At 40.3% G+C, this 23,374-nt stretch overlaps 1 protein-coding gene and 1 non-coding gene across 5 annotated transcripts in view; one reads left to right on the top strand and one right to left on the bottom strand.

The window, feature by feature from the left end:
• Positions 1–23,374, bottom strand: part of ADCY8 (adenylate cyclase 8) — a 227,203-nt gene that overhangs the window by 52,338 nt on the left and 151,491 nt on the right. For all 4 annotated transcript variants that reach the window (XM_047728238.1, XM_047728239.1, XM_047728241.1 and 1 more), the window contains one exon: positions 13,123–13,223. In XM_047728238.1, coding sequence (XP_047584194.1) covers positions 13,123–13,223 — 101 coding nt within the window. The remainder of the gene's footprint in view (positions 1–13,122; positions 13,224–23,374) is intronic.
• LOC125099453 (U6 spliceosomal RNA) lies at positions 10,324–10,430 on the top strand. The gene has a single exon (XR_007127180.1). It is a non-coding gene; the product is annotated as a U6 spliceosomal RNA (small nuclear RNA).

Genomic DNA, 23,374 nt, shown 5'->3' with positions numbered 1-23,374 from the left:
TAAGAACAGAAGGTCTGTGCAGCAGTGGGTTCCCAGAGGGGTCTGGGCAGATAAGAAACTTCCCCCCAAACAGGCTGGAAAAACATTCCTGGAACAGCACACCATTATTCTGGGGCACCCAGGGGAGGCAAATGAAGGAGGATCACTTTTGTCAGACAGTCCCTGGAGAAAAGGGGCCAATTTCGAGGCTTATGCCTTTCAATACTGTGAGGCAGCCCCCAGGAATACGAATGCTTTGTTTCAAAGTGTGAGGCAGAAGCAAAGCTGGCAAAGAGGATGTTGAGAGCCACTCAGCAGGAGCCTCAGACTCTTCTGTGGCCCCCCACTGTCATCCACATAGTCTATGACCTCCATGGACCTCCATGGTGATGTGCAGGAACTGGCGGGGGGGGGGGGGTGGTGGGCTGCTCTGGGCTTCCCCTATAGCCCCTCTGCCCTCCACGGGCAACACTCAGGCATGTGCCCTGTGCTTCTCCTTCTGTGCTCTCTCCTGGGGAAATGTCTTGTTCATCCTTCAAGGCTGTTTTTCCCTGGGTTCTCCCATGACACCTGCTATAGAGCTGAGCACACAGACAGTGCTCAATAAATGCTCACTGACTTACACTTTTTGTGGGGAGAGAAGATGCTCTTCTTCCCCTCACCAGCCTTCATAGGGAAAGAGATTCTCAGTCGCCCTCCAGCCCTTCCTGCCTCCAGGAGGAGTCTGCCACCTATCCGGAATGTTCAGGGGACCTGGTTCTTCCTGGAAGGCAGGGCCAGTGTTAAAGCTCAATGCTTATGTGAAGTTCAGCTGCTGGCCCTTCTGTCCTTGTAGATCCACTAAGATGGTTGGGAAGCCAGAGCCAGGACCTTCTCTGTAAGAAGAAGACTGGCCATCTCCTCCTGAGTGATGAAGCTCAGGTGTCCCCAGGAAGTACCAACAGGCAACTGCCCAGATTTTCTTCATTCCTTTGGTACTGGGGGTGAGGGGTCTTTCTCATTTTTGAAGCAGTGAGACCCACACTGGCGTGGTAAGGCAGAGTAAGGGACACAAGCAGAGATCCAGGAGATTCAGAATGGACACGATGTGGTCTCTTGACATCAACCACATTCTGTATACGAATATTTACCATAAGTTTTGCACAGGCAAAGCAAGCATTTGCTTGGCAATTTACCCAGCTGACCCTTCGTTGCCCATTTGAGCTATTGTGCTTTTGGGTCGACTTCTAGTGGGGTGTTTTGGTATGCTGGAGGGCTGTGAGTGGGACTAGTACCCAGAGCCCACCTTTGCTCCTAACACCATTTTAAGTGATGAGCACTTCTTTCTGGGTTTACTGAAACAAAGGAAAAGGGGGAGCTAGGGGCTGAGGGCTTGTGTTTCCTCAAATTTGGATACTGAATTGTAATGCACAATGTGGTGGTATTTGGAGGTAGGGCATTGGGGAGGCAATGAGGTCAGGAGCGTGGAGCCCTCATGAATGGGGCCAGTGCCTTCCTAAGAGAGGTTCCCCCTACCCCCAAGAGCTCCCTGGCCCTGTCCTCCATATGAGGGCACATGTACAATCTAGGCAGAGAGGGTTCTCACTAGACACTGAATGTGCCAGTGCCTTGATCTTGGACTTCCAGCCTCCAGAACTGTGAGAACCATGTGAGCTGTTTATAAGCCTGCAGTCTGTAGTATTTTGTAACAGCAGCCTGAAGGAGCTGAGGCAGGAGGTAAAAGGTGGGCATGTGGGTTAGTGAGTGGCAAGAGCGAACAAAACCCTAGGTGTGTAAACCCATAGCTCTAAAACCTCACCAGTGGTACAGCCTTGGGCAAGGTAACTAACTCTTCTGAGTATCATATTTTTAATCTGCAAAACCAGAATCGTTAAGCCCACCTTTTAAGAAGGTTCTGAGGTTAAAATAATAAGGCAGTATGCTTAGCACATAAGATGAACTCAAAGAAACATTACTTCTCTATTCACGGTGGAATCCAGAAAACCAAACGCATTTCCAAAATTGATGGAAAGAGTATTAATTACAAGATGCAAGGTGCTGGCACTGCCTATAAAATTCCTCTAAGAATCTCTGCAGCAACTCCTAGCTCCTCGGGGCTCATCTCCTTCTGCACACATAAACATTGTAGCAACCAATTATAGTTTTTTAATCTAATTATAGAGCTACTCAGGCATCCAGGGATTCTGAATTTGCTTTGCATTGTTGGTGTCCATAAGAGGCAAGGAAACCTCTCATTTCTGAAATCGAGTCTGAAAGAAATGACAAGGGATTTGCAAACAGCTCTCTCCAAATCATTTCTAGACATTAAGTTCTAATTGCTCTCCATAGCCCATCTTTAAAACAGAGTCTGGGTTGGTATCACGACTGGGTGTTTGCTGGGAAGGCGGGGATCAATGGGGATGAGTGAACAGCCTCTAGCAGCTTGGCGTGCAACAGGAAACAGAAAGTCGGGTCATACCCAAAGATGACATTTATACCACTGTTCAGAATCTGCAAAGAGCCTGAGTCTAATAGTACATCTGAGCCCCATAGCAACACTGAGAGGTAGGTATTCTTAGCCATTTCAACAGATGAAAATACTAAGGCTCAGGAAAGGGAAGGGAACCAGAATTTATCAAAATGGATATGGTTCTTTTAATTCTTACAGCAACCTTGGGAAATGGGCATTGTTACTCCCATTTTACAGATGAGAATATCAAGGCTACAGAGAGGTCCGGTATGTACAAGCAACTAGTGAGATGCATAGAAAGTAATAAGACCCAGGGCCTCTTTCTTCCCTTTTTTCCTAGCCTCCCTCTCTTGCTTGCATATTTTCTCTTTCCCCTTCTTTCCTTCCTTCTTCCGCACCTTCCTCTCTGTCCTCCATCCCCTCATTACCATGCTTGCAGACTAAGCTACACTGTTCTATAATCACAAAAGATATTTTCTGTTCTTTCCTCAGTTTACCCCTCTGGGAGAGGAACATCTGTGTGCACGAGGAAATTAGAGCAAAGAGCAGAGCCAGCACTCTCCGTGCCAGGGTCCATTACACTTTGCTTTGGGGGCTGGGAGTCAGCTGCGGTCACATGAGCAGAGCCTGCCTCGTCTGCTAAAAATTCCGTGACGGAAGAAATGCCAGTGAAAGGCACCTGCCATCTGTTTAGTCGCAAAGAATCAATCAGATACAAAATGAGTTGGAGAGGGAACAAGCACACATTAATGAAAGCTTGTGCAGTATCTGGGGCAAAGTGGCACCTCAGTCCCCACAACATGTGGCCTGTCTGGTCAGAGATCAGCTTGGGATGTTTTCTTCATTGCCAGTTTTTTCTCTTCAATTGTGCAAATGAGCTTGGGGTTCTGGCTGGTATTTCAGCCCACCAGTGGCTGCCGGAGGAGCCGCGTCTCTTCCCCTGAAACCAGGAATCAAGCAGCAGGGCTGGCTCACCTTCCCTGGTCAAGGCCTTTGGGAGGGGAGTCTGCCCAGGCTGTGAGGAGTGCCACACTCCCTTCCTCTTTGGCACGGTGACCTCTTCTATCCCAGGGCGAGTCTAGACCCTCAGCTTGGCCTGTGCTCCTCTCTGTTTCCCATTCCCCATAACCCAGTCCGTCTCTGCCTTAACTATCTAACAAACTCTTCCTCTCTGGTCCAGCCCCCCACCACCTCCATGGCCACCACCACTATCTTGTCCCGACCATTTCTCACCCCAGAGTTTTGCACCTGCCTTCTACTGGTCTTCCCAACTCTAGGCCCTTCCACCTTTCCATTTTCTATGTTAGTGTGATCCTTTAAACACAAAATCCACCCCATCACTGCTTTGATGAGTAGTTTCGATAATATCTTCACTGCCAACCAGTCACAATTCCTTAGCAAGGCTTACAAAACCCTCACCTCCAGACACTCACTTTCCAGTCTTCCCACCCCCTCCATCTTAGTCCTCTCCCATGACAAGTCCTTCAGGAGGGGGTTAAGATGTCAGTGTCACCTCCTCTGGGAAGACGGCCTTGATCTGTTTTCCTCATCTCACTCCTACACACCTTTTTCCACCATATACTTGCCTGATCTTCAGAGTCTTTGTACCATATTCTAGTTGTTCAGCTAATTGCCTTTCCCCCAGTTATACTGTGAGCTCTATGATGTTAGGGATCAGGACTGTGTACCTCCAGTGTCCAGCATGGTGTCCAGCACAAAGGGTCACATAAAGGACATCTGTTGGGAATTCAGGAGTCAGGAGGGAGCATGCACCAGGTGGGGGGCCCTTCTTGGCCCCCAACTCTCCACTGGCAGGAGTCAAGAGGGGAGTCCAGGAAGTTTGGGTGAATCTGACAAGACCCTGCCATCACTCACAGCTCAACACCCTGAGACCATCCCTGAGAACCGAGGGCCCAAATAGTTCTTGGCGAGTCAGGATACCCAGCCTCTTATGGCACTCCCTGGTACCTTTCCTGATTCATTCATTCACTGCAATAGCAAATACAGATCTGCATGCATGGTGTATACATTATCTATATGCAGAGCACAGGTTTATCTACATATGTATCCCTATATGGCATACGAGCAGCTACATAGATGGCATCTACATCTAGACCTATGCATATATTCTGATTATTTCTTTGACTCCTACCACTAGATTATAAGATCCATGAGAGTACTTTTTTTTTTTTTTGTCTTTTTTGTTCACAGATAGATTCCCAGCATCTAACACAGGTCTGATTCATAATAAGCATTCAATTTAGCAGAGGTACACAGTGTTTACTCCTCTCACTGAAGACTTTAAATTGTAAAATGAAACATAAACACAGGAAACCACACCAAAGTATAGCTTAATTAGCTATTATAACATGCCTGTCTTTGTAATGACTACTGAGTTCACAAAACAGAACTTTGTTGGGCACTCTGAAAGCCCATCCCCAGGCTTCATTACAACCCTTTCTCCTACTCCCAACAAATCACTTCCCTTTCCTTTATAGTTTTATCATCTATATTTAGACACTATAACTTAGTTGTGCCCATTTTTAATATTAAATTTGTTTTATCTTTTAACTCTTTCAAAAAATCTGCAGGTTCTCTTTTTATCCCTTTATTTTCTTCACAATGTCTTTATTGAAGAATATGTGCCCTTGACCTCTAGCATTTCCCCCTGCCTGGATTTTAGTTTTGCAGACTCATTCAACATTCTTTATCCTCCATGATTCCAACAGATTGGAAGCTGGATTCAAAGGGCTGAGCCAACTTAGGTTTAATCTTTTTGGTAAGACTATAGACATGTTCTGTTCTTCTCCCATCAGGAGACATGGCTGTCTCTCTTTTTGTGTTAATAACGTCCTCTGATGCTCAATTCCTAGATCCATTAATTCATTGGGATGTTGGAAAATGACAATATTTTAATTATACAGTTTCTTTAAAAAATATTAGCATGAGTCATCTTATGATGTTTAACTCACCTACTATTTGGTGAGTTCGTGGTACATTTCTTGCAGGAAGGAGAGAAAACATCTTCCTACTTTCCTGCCTTCCTTCCTTCTTTCCTTTTTTACTTGTTTCCAAGATAACCCATCAATTCTCTATCATCCATTCAACTTTTAAAAATGTCATTATAAACTCATGAAGTTAAAAATATTTTCTGGGTTTTCATTGAATGTTTTAACTATTACCCATACTCAAGCTCAAGTTATTCCATTGGGTACAATGGGAACTTCTTCAGTGTGGCTTCCAAGTCCTTTAGACATGGCGAACCAACTTGATAAGCTTCCTTATTTTCTAGTACTACAAGATGTTGCAGGCTCATCTTGCATATTTCCTGTCCCAGCCCTGGAATCATACATATCTCCAAAAATTGTTTTAAATAAAAACTGGAATATTATTTCAACAGCACAGTCTAGCCCTCTGTTAGGTTCATAGATACTGGGTTGGACATTCTTGATAGGATTTTCCGTATTCATATCTTTAATCCAGGATACCACTTTCAATTTTAGTTGTCATATCTCCTTAGGCTCTACTCACTGTGATGGATTTCTTAGACTTCCTTTGCTTTGAATGACCTTGACAGTTGTGAGGAGTACTAACCAGGTATATCGTAGAATGTTTTTCAGCTGGAATTTTTCTTTTTCTTTCTCTATGATTAAGTTATGGGTTTTTGAGAGGAAGACCACAGAGGTTATGTGCCACTCTCATTCAACATGACTTATCACTGTTGTGTTAATGTTCATCAGCTGACTGGAAGCGTTTGTCTTGTTTCTCTAGGCTTTCCCTCCGTCCATACTATACTCTTCAGAAGGAAGTTCCATTCAGCATAGCCACATGACCCCACAGGAATGGGGAGTTAAATTCTACCATTGAGGACAGAGTACCTACATAAATTATTTGGGATTTTTCTGAATAGGAGATTTCTCTATTCTTAATTAAATTATTCATTCAATGTTTATTTCTCTCCACCAACAGATATTTATTTTATATTTTATATTTTGGGTTATAGCCCAATTCTATTTGATTTATCTTCTTATTCAAGGTGTTCCATCTCTGGTTCCTGGGAGCTCTTTCAGTTAACTCCTGTGTCCCTTTGACATTCTCCCATCATTGTGTGTTTGTGTGTGTGTGTGTGTGTGTGTGTGTGCATACTTTAATACTTTCCTATTTTCTGGCCCTCATTGTTAATAGGTATGTGGTAGTATAGTGTCATTGTTTTAATTTGCATTTCTCTAGTGGAAAATGACATTGAGCATCTTCTTATATGCTCTTTTGATATTTGTGTATCTACTTTGGAGAAGTGTCTGTTCAGATCTTTTGCCTATTTTTAATATTGGGTTGTTTGTTTGTTATTGTTGAGTTTTAAGAGTTCTTTGTGTATCCTGGATATAAGTTCTTTATCAGATATATGAGTTAAGAATGTTTTCTTCTAATCTGTGACTTGAGATTTCATTCTCTGAATAGTGTTTTTCGCACAGCAGAAAATTTAATTTTAATTAAGTCCAACTTGTCAATTTTTTCTTTAATGGATCATGATTTTGGCATTATATCTAAAAACTCACAACCAAATGCAAGATCACAGATTTCTCCTATGTTCTCTTCTAGAAATTTTATAATTTTGAATTTAGGTATACAAACTATTTCCAGTGATTTTTGTGAAAGATGTAAGATTTGTGTATAGATATTTTTTGGTTTTCATATGGACATCCAATTTTTCTAGTACAATTTGTTGAAAAAATATCTTTTCTCCATTGAATTAACTCTGCACCTTTTCACAAACCAGTTCATTATTATGTATATTAGTGAGTCTATTTCTGGGCTCGCTTTTCTGTTAAACTATATTCTATTCTTTCTTCAATATCACATGCTCTTGATTAATTTATAATTATCTTAACATAATTATAATTTATTTTATTTATTATTTATTTGTTATTATTTATTTATTTATTATTAATATAATTATATTAATTTATATTATCTTAAAATTAAGTAGTGTAAATACTCTAGGGTTTTTTTTTTTTTGTATTTTACTGGTTATGTTACAGCCTTTGTGTTCTCATAGAAACTTGAGGATCAGTTTGTTGATATCTACAAACTAGCTTGCTGGGATTTTGAATGATACTGAATTGAATCTATAGATGAAGTTGGGAAGAACTGCCATCTTAGTAATATCAAGTCTTTCAATCCATGAACATAAAGTTTATTTACATCTTTTTTTTTTACTTATTCCACTGTTTGTTGTTGTTGTTGTTTTTTTTTTGTTTTTTTTAGTTTTATGTATACAGATCCTGTACGTATGTTGTTAGATCTATACCTAAGTATTTAATTTTTGGTGGTTTAAAAATAGTTAACTTTAAGTGCTAATTTTTAATTGGTAGTATATGAGAAAGCAATTGACTTTTTTTCACTTTTTTAAAAGATTTTATTTATTTGAGATAGAGAGAAAGAGAGAGGGAGCGCAAGCGGAGAGGGAGAAGCAGACTGCAGGATCAGTTCCGAGTCCAATGCAAGGCTCAATCCCAAGACCTTGAGATCCTGATCTGAGCAGAAATCAAGTTGGATGCTTAACCAGCTGAGATACCCAGGCGCCCCTGTTGGAGCACCTACAATATTTCAGACAAATATTTTTTAAAAAAAGAATGCTCAACAAAATTGTAGTTATTGCTTCCACATATATTTATAAGCAGAGGGAAATGAAAATATGAATATGTTAAGAGTGATAGTTCACATTAAGTATTAAAAATATAAATTTTGATCTCTATACTTTTCTTGCTAACTTCTCTGTATTGGGCATTACTAATTTTTTTTTTTTTTGGTATCAACGTGGGTGAGACTGGAGGAGATTATGCTGAGTGAAATAAGTTAAGTAGAGAGAGTCAATTATCATATGGTTTCACTTACTTGTGGAACATAAGGAAGAACATGGAGGACATTGGGAGAAGCAATTGACTTTTGTATATTGACTTTGTATACTGTGAGCTTGCTACACTTGCTCATTAATTTTAGGAGTTTTTTGGATTTTCTACATAGACAGTCATGTCATTTGCAGATACACCTAGTTTTATTTCTTCCTTTCCCTTATGTATACTTTTTTTTCCTTTTTGGTGTCTTATTTTACTAGCAAGGATGTTCAGTAATTGTAGTGCGATAGTACATTCTTGTCTTGTTTCTGATATTCAGGGGAAATGTTCTTGTCTATCCACCACTAAGGATGATGCTAGCAATGGGTTCTTTGTAGACTGTGTTTATCAAGTTAAGGAAATTCCCTTCCATTCCTGGTTTTCTGAGAGTTTATACTTTAAATGGGCATTGGATTTTGTCAAATACTTTTTCTGTGTCAATTGATGTGATTATATGGTTTTTCTTCTTTAACTTGTTGATGGGGGGGGGATTACCCTGTTTGATTTTCAATTGTTGAATAAGTCTTAACTATCTGGAATATATTCTGTTTGGTCATGGTGTGTAATTATTTTCATACATTATTGGATTTGATTTGCTAATATTTTGTTGAGATTTTTTTGTCTCTGTTTATGAAAGATATTGGTCTGTAGTTGTCCATTAAGTAGTTTTTTCTTTAAGTAGTAGTTTTCTTTTCCTTAAGGATTGACTTTATTCAGTCTTTACTGAATTTTGGTATTAGGGTAATTCTGACCTCATTAAAAAGAGTTAGGAACCGATCATTCCACTTCTAATTTCTGGAAGAGGTTGTGTAGAATTGGTATTAATTTTTTCTCTAAATCTTTGGTAGAATTCACCAGTGAAACCATATAGATCTAGTGTTTTATTTTTTAGTCAGTTTTTAAATCACTGACTCCATTTCTTAATCGATACAGGACTCTTCATGTTAACCTTTCCTTCCTGTGTAGATCTGGGTAGTTTGTGTCTTGTTCAACAACTTGGTCCATTTCATCTCATTCGTTAAATTTATGGACACATATTCTTTTTTTATCATTTTAATGTCTGTGAGATCAGTAGTTCTTTCACTAGTGATATTGGTAATTTGTGTATGTGTCACTTTCTCTGCTTCTCTCTTCTGTTTACTTGGCCAGAGATTACTGATTTTATTGATCTTTTCAAAGAACCCGATTTCAGTTTTATTGATTTTTCTATTATTTTCCTGTTTCCAAATTCATTGATTTCTTATCTTCTACTTGTTTTGGGTTTAGATTCCTTTTCTTTCTCTGGTTTACGAAGGTAGAACTTAGATTATTGATTTTAGCTTTTTCTCTTGTAATATATACATTGATTACTGTAAATTTCCCTCTAAACACTGCTTTTATTGTATCTTACACATTTTGATACATTGTATTTTTATTTCCACTTAAGTGAAAATATTTTGAAATTTCTCTCGAGATTTCCGTGTTGGCCCATGTGTTATTTAATCTTCATGTATTTTGACACTCTCTTCATAGGTAGATACAAGAAATAACATACATATTGTTATGTCTTCTTTGAGAATTGAGTTTTTTTTGGTCATGATGTAATGTCCTCTTCACCGCTGATAATTTTCCTTGTTCTGAGTCTACTCTGATGGAAATTAATATGATTACTACAGTTTTATTTTTGATTAGTGTTAGCAGAGCATATCTTCTCCATCCCTTTACTTTAAACACATTTGAGTTTTTATGTTTAAAGTAGATTTGTAAATGCTTTGACCTGTTTTTTCCCCACTTATATTTTTTTCTTTGTATTTAGTTTGAGAATTTCTTGACCTATATTCAAGCTCCCTGATTCTTTCTTTGGCCTTGTTGAGTCTACTAATGAGCTCATTCATTATTTCTGTTGCAGTGCTTTTATTTCTAGCATTTACTTTTGATTCTTTCTTAGAGTTTCTCTCTACTTCTATTTCCCATCTGTTCTTGCATAGTGTCTAATTTTTCCATTAGAACACTTAATATATTGTGCTTGCTTCAGCAGCACATATGCTAAAATTGGAACGATACAGAGAAGATTAGCATGGCCTCTGTGCAAGGATGATGGGCAAATTTGTGAAGAACACTTAATACACTAAAAATAGTCATTTTAAACTCTGTTTCTGATAATTTCAGCATCTTTGTTATCCCTGAGTCTGATTCTAATGATTATTTCCTCTTATTTCCCTTAGGCATACTTTGTAATTTTTTGTTGAAAACCAGTCACATTATATCAGGTTCAAGAAACTGAGGCAAATTAATCTTTACTATAAGGATTTAAGTAAATCTACCTTGGAGTTGGGCTACATTTAGTGTTTTCAGTAGCTATATAAGTACAAGTGGCTACAAATTCCTTATGTCCTGGTTTTTGTCTCCCTTCTTGAATTGGGCTCCCCTGAGAACTCCTCCTCAGAAAGAGTCTGTGTCTCACAGTTCTTTTAGCTATAGTCCACCATTAATTTTCTGGATTCTTGTCAGTGTTGTGGGAAGGTATGGGGAAGGGAGCTCTGCCTATTACTCTTCTTTTTGATTAAAAAAAATTCTTTTTACCTTCTATTCCTCATAAGGCATTATTTGCTGTGTTTATGCTCTATATTCCCTCTTCTTAGGACTTCGTTTCTGAAATGTATCTTTATTCTCATTTTTATTGCCTTCCTGAACTCTCTTGTTAAATTTCTGTTTTTCTACTTCTGGTTTAGGTTGTTAGTTCATGTCTTGAACCACATGAAGTGCTTCAATTCTTTTGAGGTAGTGGGTTATAGATTTGATACACGTTATAGACCTGTCTTTTGGAATGTTTTCATCTACTGTAAGGAAATCGACCTACCTTTTCCCCCCACTTATCTAATAATAACTTGGTATCGAATTGCCACCAATATGATTTGTTGCTCATTTTTGTGTCAGATTAACTTTACTGAACTTCTAGAAATGGGCATGGCTTAGGAGAGTTTATTTTTCACCTCTGTGGAGCTCTCTTTTTAGTTGCTTTCATGTGGTGTTCAAAAGCGTGATGGCTACATTCTCTTTCCACTTTTACAATGACCCTGGTATTTCTTCTTCACTATAGTCTTTACTGTGAGTCCTCTTGATTTCCCTCACACAGATCCTTTCAAGGTGCTATCCTGGGAGGGAGATGGGGTGGTTGGTCTGGTGGATTCTCAGCATGTGACAGTTCCAGCCTTTCAGGACTTCTTGTGGGTCTTTGCACTCACTGGATGCTGGAATAGGCAAGCCCCTCCCCTTTCTAGTTGCTTCCTCAATTTGCCCTGTGGTACTTCCCAGTGAATATCTATTGGCTATACTGGGCTTTTTTGTTCACAGACATGACAGATACCTACTTGCTTGTTTCTGTTTCCACCCACATGGATGCTGATGTCACACAATCCTGGGGCTATGGGGAGACTGTCACTACCCACTTCTATTTGGGAACTTATGGGGCTATCATCTCATCTGTTTTTGTTGTAAATACAGTCCATGAAGTGTTTGGTTTTGCTATCTAGCTGTTTAGATATGTGGGAGTTTTGAGAGGTTCTGAAATGCACCACCTTAGGCCACCATCTCCATGGAGTCCCTTTCTCTTTTCTAGTATCCTTGCTAATCCAGAGAATGTCAAGCATGGTCATTCTCAGAGTGTTACTTAGCTTGAACACCTTTCATCATCGCGGACACTGAGCCTGTGCTACCTCACTCCTTCTTCATCTGTGGTGTCCACCATGTCACATCCTCACACAAACACTTTACTCTAGACTCTCCCAAGTGCCCACTACTCTACAAACACAACATTTCACACACCCCTGTGCCTTTGCCAGTGCTGTTTTATAAACTGGGAATGCCCTTCCACTTACTCTTCCTGTCTCATCCTGCTCAGCTCCAAATATTACCTTTTCTACAAACTCTTCTTTAATCCATTTGGTCAAAATGAATTACTGATTTTGGTACAGAGTTGGTAGGTAGTTAAAAGCACAGACTCTGTCTTGGGGTTCAATTTCCAGCTCAGCCATTATAGAGATATGTGACCTTGGATAAATCCTCATCTACAAAATGGGAATCAGAGTGTTCTCACACAGGAAGAGCATAAAGCTTGGCCCATGGACAACCCAGAACTAAGTTCAAATGCTGGCTCTGGGCACTGACAGCCTGTACAATATAAGTCTGTGTCTGATAGAATGTCAAGAGCCCAGACTCTGGAGGGAGACTTCCTGGGTTTGAATGCAGGTTGTAACTTTTCAATGGTAAGACCTGGTACAAATTATTTCATGACTCTAGGTCTCAATGCTCTCCTCTTTAAATGAGGACATTAGTAGTACCTACCTCATAGGGTTGCCATGAGGATTTCATGAGTTACTGCATGGGAAGTATTTGGAACAGTTTCTGGCCACATATAGGTTTTTGTGCTATTATTAAAGGGCCAATTTTGCTGGCCCAGGAAGCTTTGGTGCTGTATCTATGAACAACAAAGTGGTGATTAATGGAGACACAAGACTGTGGTGGCAGAGGCTCTAATACTTGCTACATTCAAAGGTGCAGTGTCAAATAAGAGTGGGGCCTATTTTGATTTTGGTTGTTGTTTTTATTAAGATCATGAGAAAGACTCATTGCAGAGCAATGAGATGATGCAGAGTAAGACAACCAGGATAGACACTGATATTATCAAACGATTTGGTGTGGATCCTGGGTCCCATCATTTTAAATTCTGATCCCTTGGGAAAGTCAGCTGACTGGCTCCAGGTGAGGGACCATCAACTCACAAAAACATTTCACCTGAAAAGTTAGTCCTTTCATATTTACCTTGAAGAAGGAAGCAAACTTTGTATCGCCGTGATAAATAGAAGAACGATAAATGCACAGACCAAGTTTGACTTGAATACTTCATCCCTCATTTGAGAATACTGTAATTAAAAAAAGAAGAATAATAAGAAGAAAGAGAACAAATTACTTCACAGCAAAGCTGCACTTCCGAAAGAGTTAAGTTTTCCCAGTGTTTGGAGTTGAGGGAAAACAACAAGAAGAAACAAAGCATTAAAACATCTTTTTTTTTAAAGGAGGAATCCATATCTTAATTAACCCTTCGCAGAGCATTATCTCCATCCCTCCCTCCAACCTTCCAGTGAGAGCCCAGGACTGAATCTTGTTGTCTTCCAGGCAAAAAGGAAAGGGAAGGGACTGTGTGCAAGCTTCTCCAGCTCTCCTCCCTCTGAACTAGCATCACTTAAACAAAACGGAAGAGCACACAGCCATATAGGTCACAAATAAAATTCACATGGACTCTCTTCATGATTAAACTTAAGTCATTGAAGGGTCTTGCTCTATTTCTTGTTAGGCGGGGGATACAGGGAAAGGTTCCCCCCCAAGTCTTCCCGCCTCCTTTTTAATGAAAACTATTAAAAAATAAGATCACAGAATCTTAGAAGAGAGAGCAGACTAAGAGAACTCCAGTGAGTGCAAAGCCCTTTCATTTCACACACAGAAACCCAACTGATCGTCCAATGTGTTCCATGCCCTTTTCTTGTCTGCTCCAGGCAACCCTGGGTAGTGATACTAACTTTATTTTGATTATCCAGTGAGCTCAGTGATTTCACTGTCTAGCCTTAAAAACTTCTGGAAGGTCAACACTGATAGGCACTTGCCTTAGTCCCATCTAATTTCCTGAAACCATGTTGGAGTCACTAAATGAAGAAGAGTCCAATTCCTTCAGAAGGAAGAAAGGATTTTTAAAACTGAGGAAGACCTTAATATCAGCCTTCCTCAAGCCCCTCATTTTCCCTCAATGCCAGAGAGGTCAAACAACTTGCCATAGATCATTCAGCGTGCAGATCATTTTTAGGGCAGGGGAGCAGAAAGCTAAGCCTGGCTTTGGAACTTTGTATTCCCTGACTTGAAATTCACAGTTACTTTATAAAGGAAACAAGTAAATGGAACTCTGGCAACACTGCAGGCTTGTCCCCAGTACTGAGAGAAGGTTTGGGTCACTTCAAAGAAATACTAAAATCAGTCCAATTTGTTGTTGGTGTGGTAGTCACGATCAACAGTTACATGATTTTTATTCTCTTGCCTACTTCTTGGTGTGGTCTGGGTTTTCGACTGAATGGACTGTTCAGTGTCCTGGCTGAGATGTGGGGGAATGGCAATGTCCCGCGGCTAGCGAGCTCCACATCAGGGGCCATAACGTTGTTCAGAGAGTGCACTTTTATTGCTGCTTCAGGGCAATGCTTTTTCTGTTCCTCAGGACTGAGGGTCAGTCTGCTTGCCGACCACCTGCTCAGTATCTGGAGGGGAAACTGGACTGCTCCCCTGAAACATCACGATAAGCCACCCTCACTCCTGATAAAACTACAGAAAATCCGTATTACCAAGAGCACTACCTAAGGACGGGGCATAATCAGAGAGAGGCATATACATACCAGCTTGGAAATCAGCCACAAAGCAGTTAAGTCAAGGAAAGATACATGTCTGAATTTCATTTAACAACTAATTGTACAAAATCTAATGATTCTTTGTTAGCTGACTGATTAATATCAAATGAGCTTGGTTATATAGATTTGGCATGAGATTTTTAAAACAACGAAAATTTTTAGTTTGTCGAATCCCTGTCTTCCTAATTTTCTGCATCTTTATCTTCCCCACATTATCACAGCAGCTTGGAGTTATAATGGAAGGTGACCTTCAAGAATCCTTTCCATGACATTCCTGACGTCTATTCAAACACCTGCTGATTATCATCAGATGCCTTTCTCTGCTTTATTGAGGCAAGTGGGTTTCTTTCCGCGGGTGGAGGCAGCAATCCTAGGGATCTTCTGCCCTTGACTTGGATATCCTGGTGTCTGAGAACTCACTCCTTTGGAAAGGGTTCCTTTCCATATTGGGTCTATTTTTACTGTGAAGAAGTCTTTCCTGTAGATCAAAAGCCCAAGTCTCTGCCTCCTTTCCTTTCCTGAATGCTTCTCAGTGATGACCTTAAAAATGTCACATAGTCACTACTGGTCCAGCCAAAAGTTGCACATGGCTTTAGGTTTTTTACTTGCCTCTGTTGGCAGGCTGGAAAGACTTCTTCTGGCTCCAGATTGTCCACTCTGTCAGTGGCTCGCTGTGAGTGAAGCCAGTTTCTTTGAACTTCCCTTTTCTGATCTGTCATATGGGGGCATGAATACAATTCATAGGTTCCCAATGCTATTATCTTATTTGTGCTAGGATTGAATAATAAATTCTATTATTCATGCCTGAACTCCAGTGCCAACACTGTCACAAGGAAGAGCCTTATAATATTGGGAAGCTGATGTCAATCGAATATAAAATACTGGGTTTCAGAACAGAGTGCATTGTTACTTTGGAAGCACAAAGGAGAATAGAACTATGGAAAGAACATTCCTAATTGGCTCAGGATGATAGGGTACTGACATTGGGTGGTGATTCATTTCACTTCCTCTTGACTTGTGAATGTCTGAACACTCGGGCTAGCAGCTATAATAAGTTACATGTACGTTCTCTCCTGCCATTGTTAGAGCTCTCTCCTGCTCACCTCATGTCTGTTCTGTCCTCACTTGGCCTTACTTATCCTTTTAAGTCTTAGTGGTGAGCAAAATGAACTAACCTAGAGCTAGACTACCTGGATTTGAACCTTAGCTCCAACACCTACTATCTATGGAACGAATCCTGGACAAGATGACTAAGCATTGTATGCCACAGTTTGCTCACCAAGAAAATAAGGATGATAATAGGAACTATGTCATTATGATTGCTGGGAGAATGAAAGAGTTAATATATGTAAAACGCCTGGAGCAGGTTCTTAGGGCATAGGGCAACCTCATACAGGTGCTTCCTGTAATCAATTAATTATACTTAGTGTATTTCTATGCTTGTTACTTTTCCAAAGCCTGCTTTTCAACCTCAGTGTTGCCTTCTAGAATGCTGTCTTCCATTCCTCTGTGCCAAATGGTACCTTGTACTCAGTAGGGTCCCCTAGAGTATGGCTGACTGTTTGGTCCATCATGTTAGAAAGGATTCTTTAAAAAGGAATTGTAATCTAGTATGTATGTGTGGGTTTTGTTGGTTTGTTTGTTTTGTCTTAGGAAAAGCCCCTGCCTTTATTCCTTCCCCTGCCTCCTAGAACATCTTCCACCAGCAGGTGGAATTCTCCACTTCTCCAGAGACCTTTAGGAAAGGTGTCATTGGAAATGACTACTGGGCCTTTATAATTCACTGATCCTTGGTCTTCAAGAGAATATATATATATATATATATATTCAGATGAGGAACTTGAGAATCAGATATAGAGAAAGAGTTTGCCAAGGTCAATTAGGGGATTGGTGACCAAGTTCAGATAATAAGCCACACCTCTTAGCTCTCAATGGTGTGTTCACTCTGTTGGACCACTGTCTGAGACCAGAAAAAGCCTGGAGCCAGTACCTGTGCCGACTATACTGGGATTAATGCCAATTAAAAGAGTAAGCCACTTGGAACAAGTTACAAGTGCTTTCTTTGAGATCTTAGATTAGAGTTCGATTACTTTTTTTTTTTTTTAATCCATAGGGCTCTGGTTGACTCAGGAAATGCTCAAAATCTTGTAACATATTTGAATAATAATAACTAATGCCTGGTGCAAGGTAAGCACCATGCCATGTGCTTTATGTGAACAATCTCTTGTAGCTAATACAAAAATGCTTTGAGGAAGATTATATTTATCATATCCCCATTTTGCAGATAATGAAACCAAGATTTAGCATAATTGAGTAACTCAACTAGAACTTCACAGATTATAAGTAGGAAATCCAGAGTTTAGCCCTGGAGTGTCATGTGTCATTGGCTATACTATCTGCTGCTATGTTGATGTTTTCAAGGCATGGTTATCTTCTTCATAGGGTGCTGTATAACATGTTTTGCTATATTTCAGTGATGTGGTTCATGATACAAAGAAAGGGAATGTGTTAAAAATTTGGGTTTATGTAAATCATGGTTAGAATGAGAGTAAATCATGATCAGGGCCAAGCATGGCCCTTAGAAACACCCTATGAATGAGTTTAACAAACTGGCCCTGCTGAATTTTCATGATTGATGGATGGATCACCAGCACAAAGCAATACAAAGGAAAGAGCCCTTTTCTCAAGGCCTGCAGTAGTGAACCACTAGCAGGGAAGAAAGGAAAAGGCACAGTGGGCTTTATGTAAGAGTAACAGAATAAGAAGAACCACAACCTGTGGCTGTTTGATCACCACAGGTGATTAAAATGTTGTTTTAAAAATAAAACTTTCCTACTTGTTTGACCAGGTTGAGACATGGGTCCCTTCCAAGGAATTAGGGGCAGGAAGAATGTGTGTTTCATTTTGTTCATGTCTGGGGGGGTTGCCCTGCCTTCTCTTGAAAGACGTCTTCAGAAATGACATCAGAGCCGCGAGGCTTTGAGGTTCCTAGATCTGTCACAAGGGAGCATGCAACCAGAGTTTGGTCACACAGGACAAGGTTATTCTTGAATCTTCATCCACGAAGTTGTGACCAGGGAAGCTAGTTTTCAGACGTGATGAACAGAGCTTCCAATATTCTGTTTCTGTGTCTGAGTCAGGCCTGGAAAACCTTCCCATATGTGTGGGAGGAAAATTACCCTTTTCTCCTAGATTGGCCACTTCAACCATGAGCTAAAGAGCACTGATGAAATTCTTGCATCTCTGTAAGATGTAAAGAATAGTTCTAACTAAAGCAGTAACCTAGTTAATTGTCCAAGCTACAGCCATACTGTCTTTTCACTCAATTGTGTATGTGAGATCACACAATTTTATAAAAGGGGTGGATTGTATTTGTCACCTTGGGACAATGCTTACTCATGCCAATTTTACTCAGTAAAATCCCTCCAAAATGAGCTATTAACTCCTGCCTGAAGATTTCCAATGATGGGGGAAATCAGTCCCTCACTTGAGAACCCATTCCATCTTTGGATAAATCTAATTGGAAAAAAGATTGCTTTCTAGCTCATGTCTCATTAGAATAAATTAATATGTTTGTTAAGTTAAAGAAGAATCTCAACCAGGATGATCTCATTTTGCATGAGTGAATGAAGGAATTTAACTTCTGTTGTTAAGCTCATGCATTACGTAGCATGACAATGGCTAGAACACCCTTAATTGATCATTTGAGGAAAAGGCACAATTGCAATAAAAGAGGGAAGGACTAATTTTCAATAATTTCATTTTTCAAATTGATAATTTTCCCTTTCTAGTGTCTAACCAAATCAGTAATAAGTCTATGAGTGAGAGATGTGTCTGAGGAACATCTCACGGTCATACTTCTTCCCAAGTAACCCGACCTTTGAACAAAAGTAAATTTCTGCATCTTTACTAAACTCATAAGGAATCACGTGAACACATATCTAAGATGGACAGCTTCAGAAGACAGAGGCTGGGAGGACGCTTTACCAGGCACGACAAAAGTTCCTTAAGGACAATACAGTATCAATAATGTGTTACGATATTATGTTATGGTCTTCCTATGTAAGGAGGTTGACTGACATATGAGAATTCCTAGCAGGACTTTACAAAGCTTCCCACCCAAATCTTCTCGCTCACCCTTTCTCAAATCTCTCATCCTTGGGAAGACACTCTTCTTTTCTTTACTGGCCCAGTTCCCCAAGCCACAATAAGCCCAAAGGAGTGGTAACTACTCCTGTGTTCCTTGCCTAGAAGCCCCTGGTTGTAGGTATTGGTGAGGCCTACACTTGAGACATTAAGATTCCACTAAGGACTGAGCCAATATCCTTTGGGTTGAAATCATCATAATTTTACCATTCTACACTGCACTTATGGATGAAATTGTTACTTTTGACTGTGCAAATACTGGCTTTGTGGGACTAGAGTTAGCTAATTGGTCTGATAAAAAAGAGACAAGTGAAATGACCCTTGATATCATTTGATTGCCTAGAGGGTGTTAGAAATAACAGTAATTTTACAGGGTAATATCACAAATATAAAGGAGTCTCACAAAGCTACTGTTTGAATAAGGGATGGATTCTCTTGCTAAGCTTCTTTGAAATCTCTTCTTCCCACCTGAAGAAGGTGGCCTAAATAGTCTCGTGGTGTTGGGCTTTACAAGAATAAAACTCAAAAGTAACCCATGACCACAACAGAATAATTTTTTTAAAACACTACAACAAAAACTTACAGTGTACTATATGCTGGCTATTATGCTAAACATAATAATAAAAAAGTAAAAAAAACAAAAATAATTTTAAATATTAGATCATGAAAATGATCAGGAAGGGTCTGATTTGGAAAAAAAAGAAAAAGACCTGAGACCATTTGGTTCAGGCTCCAGATTCTTACATCTCTGCACCTAAATAAGAAATGGAAATAATAAATTCTGCACACCTTCCAGAAAAAAAATGCATGCATATTTTTTCATTCCCTAATTCCAGAGTCCAAAATTCTAATCCATTAGAAAATTTATTCATCTGGCTAGCTTTCTTGGCTTTGCCACAAGTCCTCCTTAATGATGTCATTCCACTTGTCATTACTGCAACAGGAGTGGGTGGGAAAAAAATAAAGAGAAATGTCAAAGTTTATGATGCATTTTTCCAGAACTCGTTCAAGCTCCTACTTAAGTTGACTTCTTTATAAAGTCGAGAGGGAAACTGAAATTCTGAATGCAGATAAGAACCACCTGTACTCAGCCAAAGGATTATCTAAAGGCTCCCTTGTGTAACAAGTCCTTGTTTTTATGTGGTTGGTGACAGAAAAAAGAGTAACGTCAAATGAGTGTTGTGAAAGGACTCAGCAACAGACTTGGTTCATTGCAAGTACTGTCTATGACAAGTATTATTATTTTTACCTAAAAAGTGGGCAAGAGATGATGGCTGACTTGGGTGTGAAGAGGAAGCTCACACTTCGTCTGTCTGATGTGCCTCTGGCCTGTGAGGTGGCTCTTGTCCGGCTTGCCTGTTCTCTCAAACCAACTGGCTCACATAGCTCTGTCCTCGACAGCTCACACCACCAAGCTTACTGTTTTGTTACACAACTCAGGGGTAACTCGAGGTCTCACTGTGTCCCCCCCACAGCCCTAAGACAGAGTCTCATGTGTCTGTTTAGTCACTTACTGGGTTTTCACAGGCACATGGACAGTGAGAGTGATGGGATTATCCTTGTCATATCTGGGTGCTGCCAGGAACATGGGACAGATTGTGTGTGCATGTACATGCATATGTGTGTACCTGTTTCTCTCTGTGTAATGTATGCACATGTACCTGTCTGCATGCACGTGTGTGTATCCATACATGTGGGTACATGTAGGCACATGTACCTATGCATGCACATGGGCGTGTGCATGTAGACACTATACCAGTTTATGCATGTACACATGTGTGCATGTGCATGTGTCTGTAAACCTGCAGTGTGTACATTTGTGCACGTGTGTACATGCACACGCACACACATGTCTGTGCATCCATGTGCCCATGCATGCATGCATTGTACCTGCCTCTGTGTGCATGTGTGTGCACATGTGTGCATATGTACATGCCTGTGCATGGGCATGTGTACATTTATGCATGTATACATACCTCTGCTTTTGCATGGGCACACGCACGTAGGCACTGCATGTGTCTGTGCACATGCATGTGTCTACACGCATGCCTGTGTATATGTGCATGTGCATGGATGTGTGTGTCCATGTGTGCATGTCTGTGCATGGGTGTGTATACATGTGTGCATGTGTATGTGTCTGTGCACATGCATGTGTCTATAAACATGCAACATGTGCATGTCTGTGTATGTGCGTGTGTGTGTTGGGGGGGTAGTAAGCAAAAGTTGAGAGAAAATTTCATGGTTTAATTTTGCTTTTTTTCCTGCCTCTAAGGTATTTGCCACATGCATAGCTCTATAATCCCTCTGGCATACCACATCAGCCTCATCCTCAACACAATTCCAAACTATATGAAAAGCAGACACCTTAAAAATAATAAGCTCTTGCAAAGTGTGGTAGAAAAAAATCCAAGTTTTGGGTAAAAGAGTTAGATTTGAATCCCTGCTCTGCTATCTTCTATATGTTTGAGCTTTGAGAAAGTTACTCCAACCCTCTGAGCCTCCCTTATTTATCAAACAATAATACCTACATGAAATGACTGATGTAAAAATTAAGTGAGGTAACAAATATAAAATGCTTATGGTAGGGCCTGATAGAGTAGCAAGCGATCAACAAATGTCAGTGTCTTTGCAACACTGCTGCCTAGAGGCACTCCATGTGAGTTATCTGCCTTTCATCTGCACAGCAGCCTTGTGGGGATGGGAAGTTCAATGACTTGCCCGAGATCACAAGCTGGAGTGTAAGTTTGAAGGGAGTGGAAGCCACGTCTTTCTGTCTTCTGACAGCACCTGTCCTGGTGTATGTCTGAAGCAGTCAATGTGCAGCAAATGCTCTGCACTGGGCTGGAGGGACTTCCCAGGGATCATGAGCACGGACAAAAGGACAGTCCTTGCAGGAGCATAAAGACACCTATCTGTGAAATCTAAAATCCTGAGCTGGCTTGGTCTCCTAGAAAGAAGGGCATGGCCTTTAGGGATGATCAAACACCAAATGTCCTTAAAGAGAGCCAATCTTTCTCATCTTATTTGGAAGATGGTGATAATAGAGAATTTGGAATAATAAAATCATTTAGAGAAAAGACAACTGAATGACTCTTACATATTTACATACATCCCAGGGGACCACAGTGGCTGCTGCTTCTGCTCTGAATGGGAGGCAGGGCCAGGAAGGCCTCCCGTAGTGGGCTGTCGTGTGTACTTGGCTAGCATGCACTGTAACGTTCTTATGTGATTACATATTTGCGAAGGCCGTGACCCTGGTATACAAGCCACAGGAACACTGTTTCTTCCCACCATTTTTAATGAAGTCATTTCTTCATGGAAGCTCTATATGTCTGAGATTTATGTTAAGTGAGGGTTTAGCCTGGCCCAGATATGGACAGACATAGGATCAATCACAAGGAAAGGGAAAAGAATAACTATTGCCTTTATTCAAACATCTATTCCATGAGTATTATGTTAACTGAATTTCACAACAACCCAGTGAAGGGGCAGGTATTATGATCATTATCCCCTCAGTGAAGTCACCTTGTTCTATGTCACTCAGTCAGTAATTGGTAGGAACTGGATTCAGGCATGTCTACCCACTAATCAGGTGTATGTTCTTTCTCTGTCTTTTAACAAAGACTGGGCACCTTTGAGATCAAGGAGATGCATGAATGTCCACCTGCATGATGGAAGGCTCTCAACGTGTCAGCACCCACTCATGACCCATAAATTCATTAACCATTCTTTGCACCCACTTTTATTTCCAAAGTGGGATTTGAACCAAGGTCAGCTTGACTCTAGAGTCTGAGCTCCTAGGAACACTGTGAGCCTTATGGAGACATTCCCTGAGGTCATATTGGCATCCAGTGTGGATCTAGGACCTTCTGATATGACCTGATCTCTGACGGTGTTTGTCAAATAACAACCCCAAATCCTAATGTACAGCCAAGGACAGAGAAGGTTGGCCACCAACTTGGGACAAAGAAGTCCTAGATTCCTAGCTCCCTCTGGAACATCAGAATCTTGGGGACAGAGTGATGGGTGGGTACCTGTATTTTTAACAAGATTCCCAAATGTCATTCTACTTGAAAAAATATCAGTCTGGGACAAAGAGGCTTTTTATCCTTAAAATTTTTCACAATCACATAAGGAGGCTTTTTTTCAACAGAAAACATCTTGAAATTTAGCTAAAGGATGCCAGCATCGAAAAAAAGAGAAGGAAATCTGGTCATCATGGATATGGTTTGATTTCAGTACTTAGCCTCTTAAAATGCTCACACCAAAAGCATAAATTCCCATAAACCAGTTCTGAAGTATATATTAAACATTGCTCAACCTTTGTCGTGATGAGGAAGTTGACTTGTTTGGAAATGGCGATACTGTTTTAAAAAACTAAGCTTATCAAAGTCCATCCAAGTATGTGTCCCTATGTTACTGAACTCTCTTCAGGAACTACAGGTATTGGGCTGGTTTATTTGACCTGGAAACATCCATAA

The sequence above is a fragment of the Lutra lutra genome, chromosome 4 (genome assembly GCF_902655055.1).
Source record: "Lutra lutra chromosome 4, mLutLut1.2, whole genome shotgun sequence".
Lineage (NCBI taxonomy): Eukaryota > Metazoa > Chordata > Mammalia > Carnivora > Mustelidae > Lutra > Lutra lutra.
This window is presented reverse-complemented; position numbering and strand designations above follow the sequence as displayed.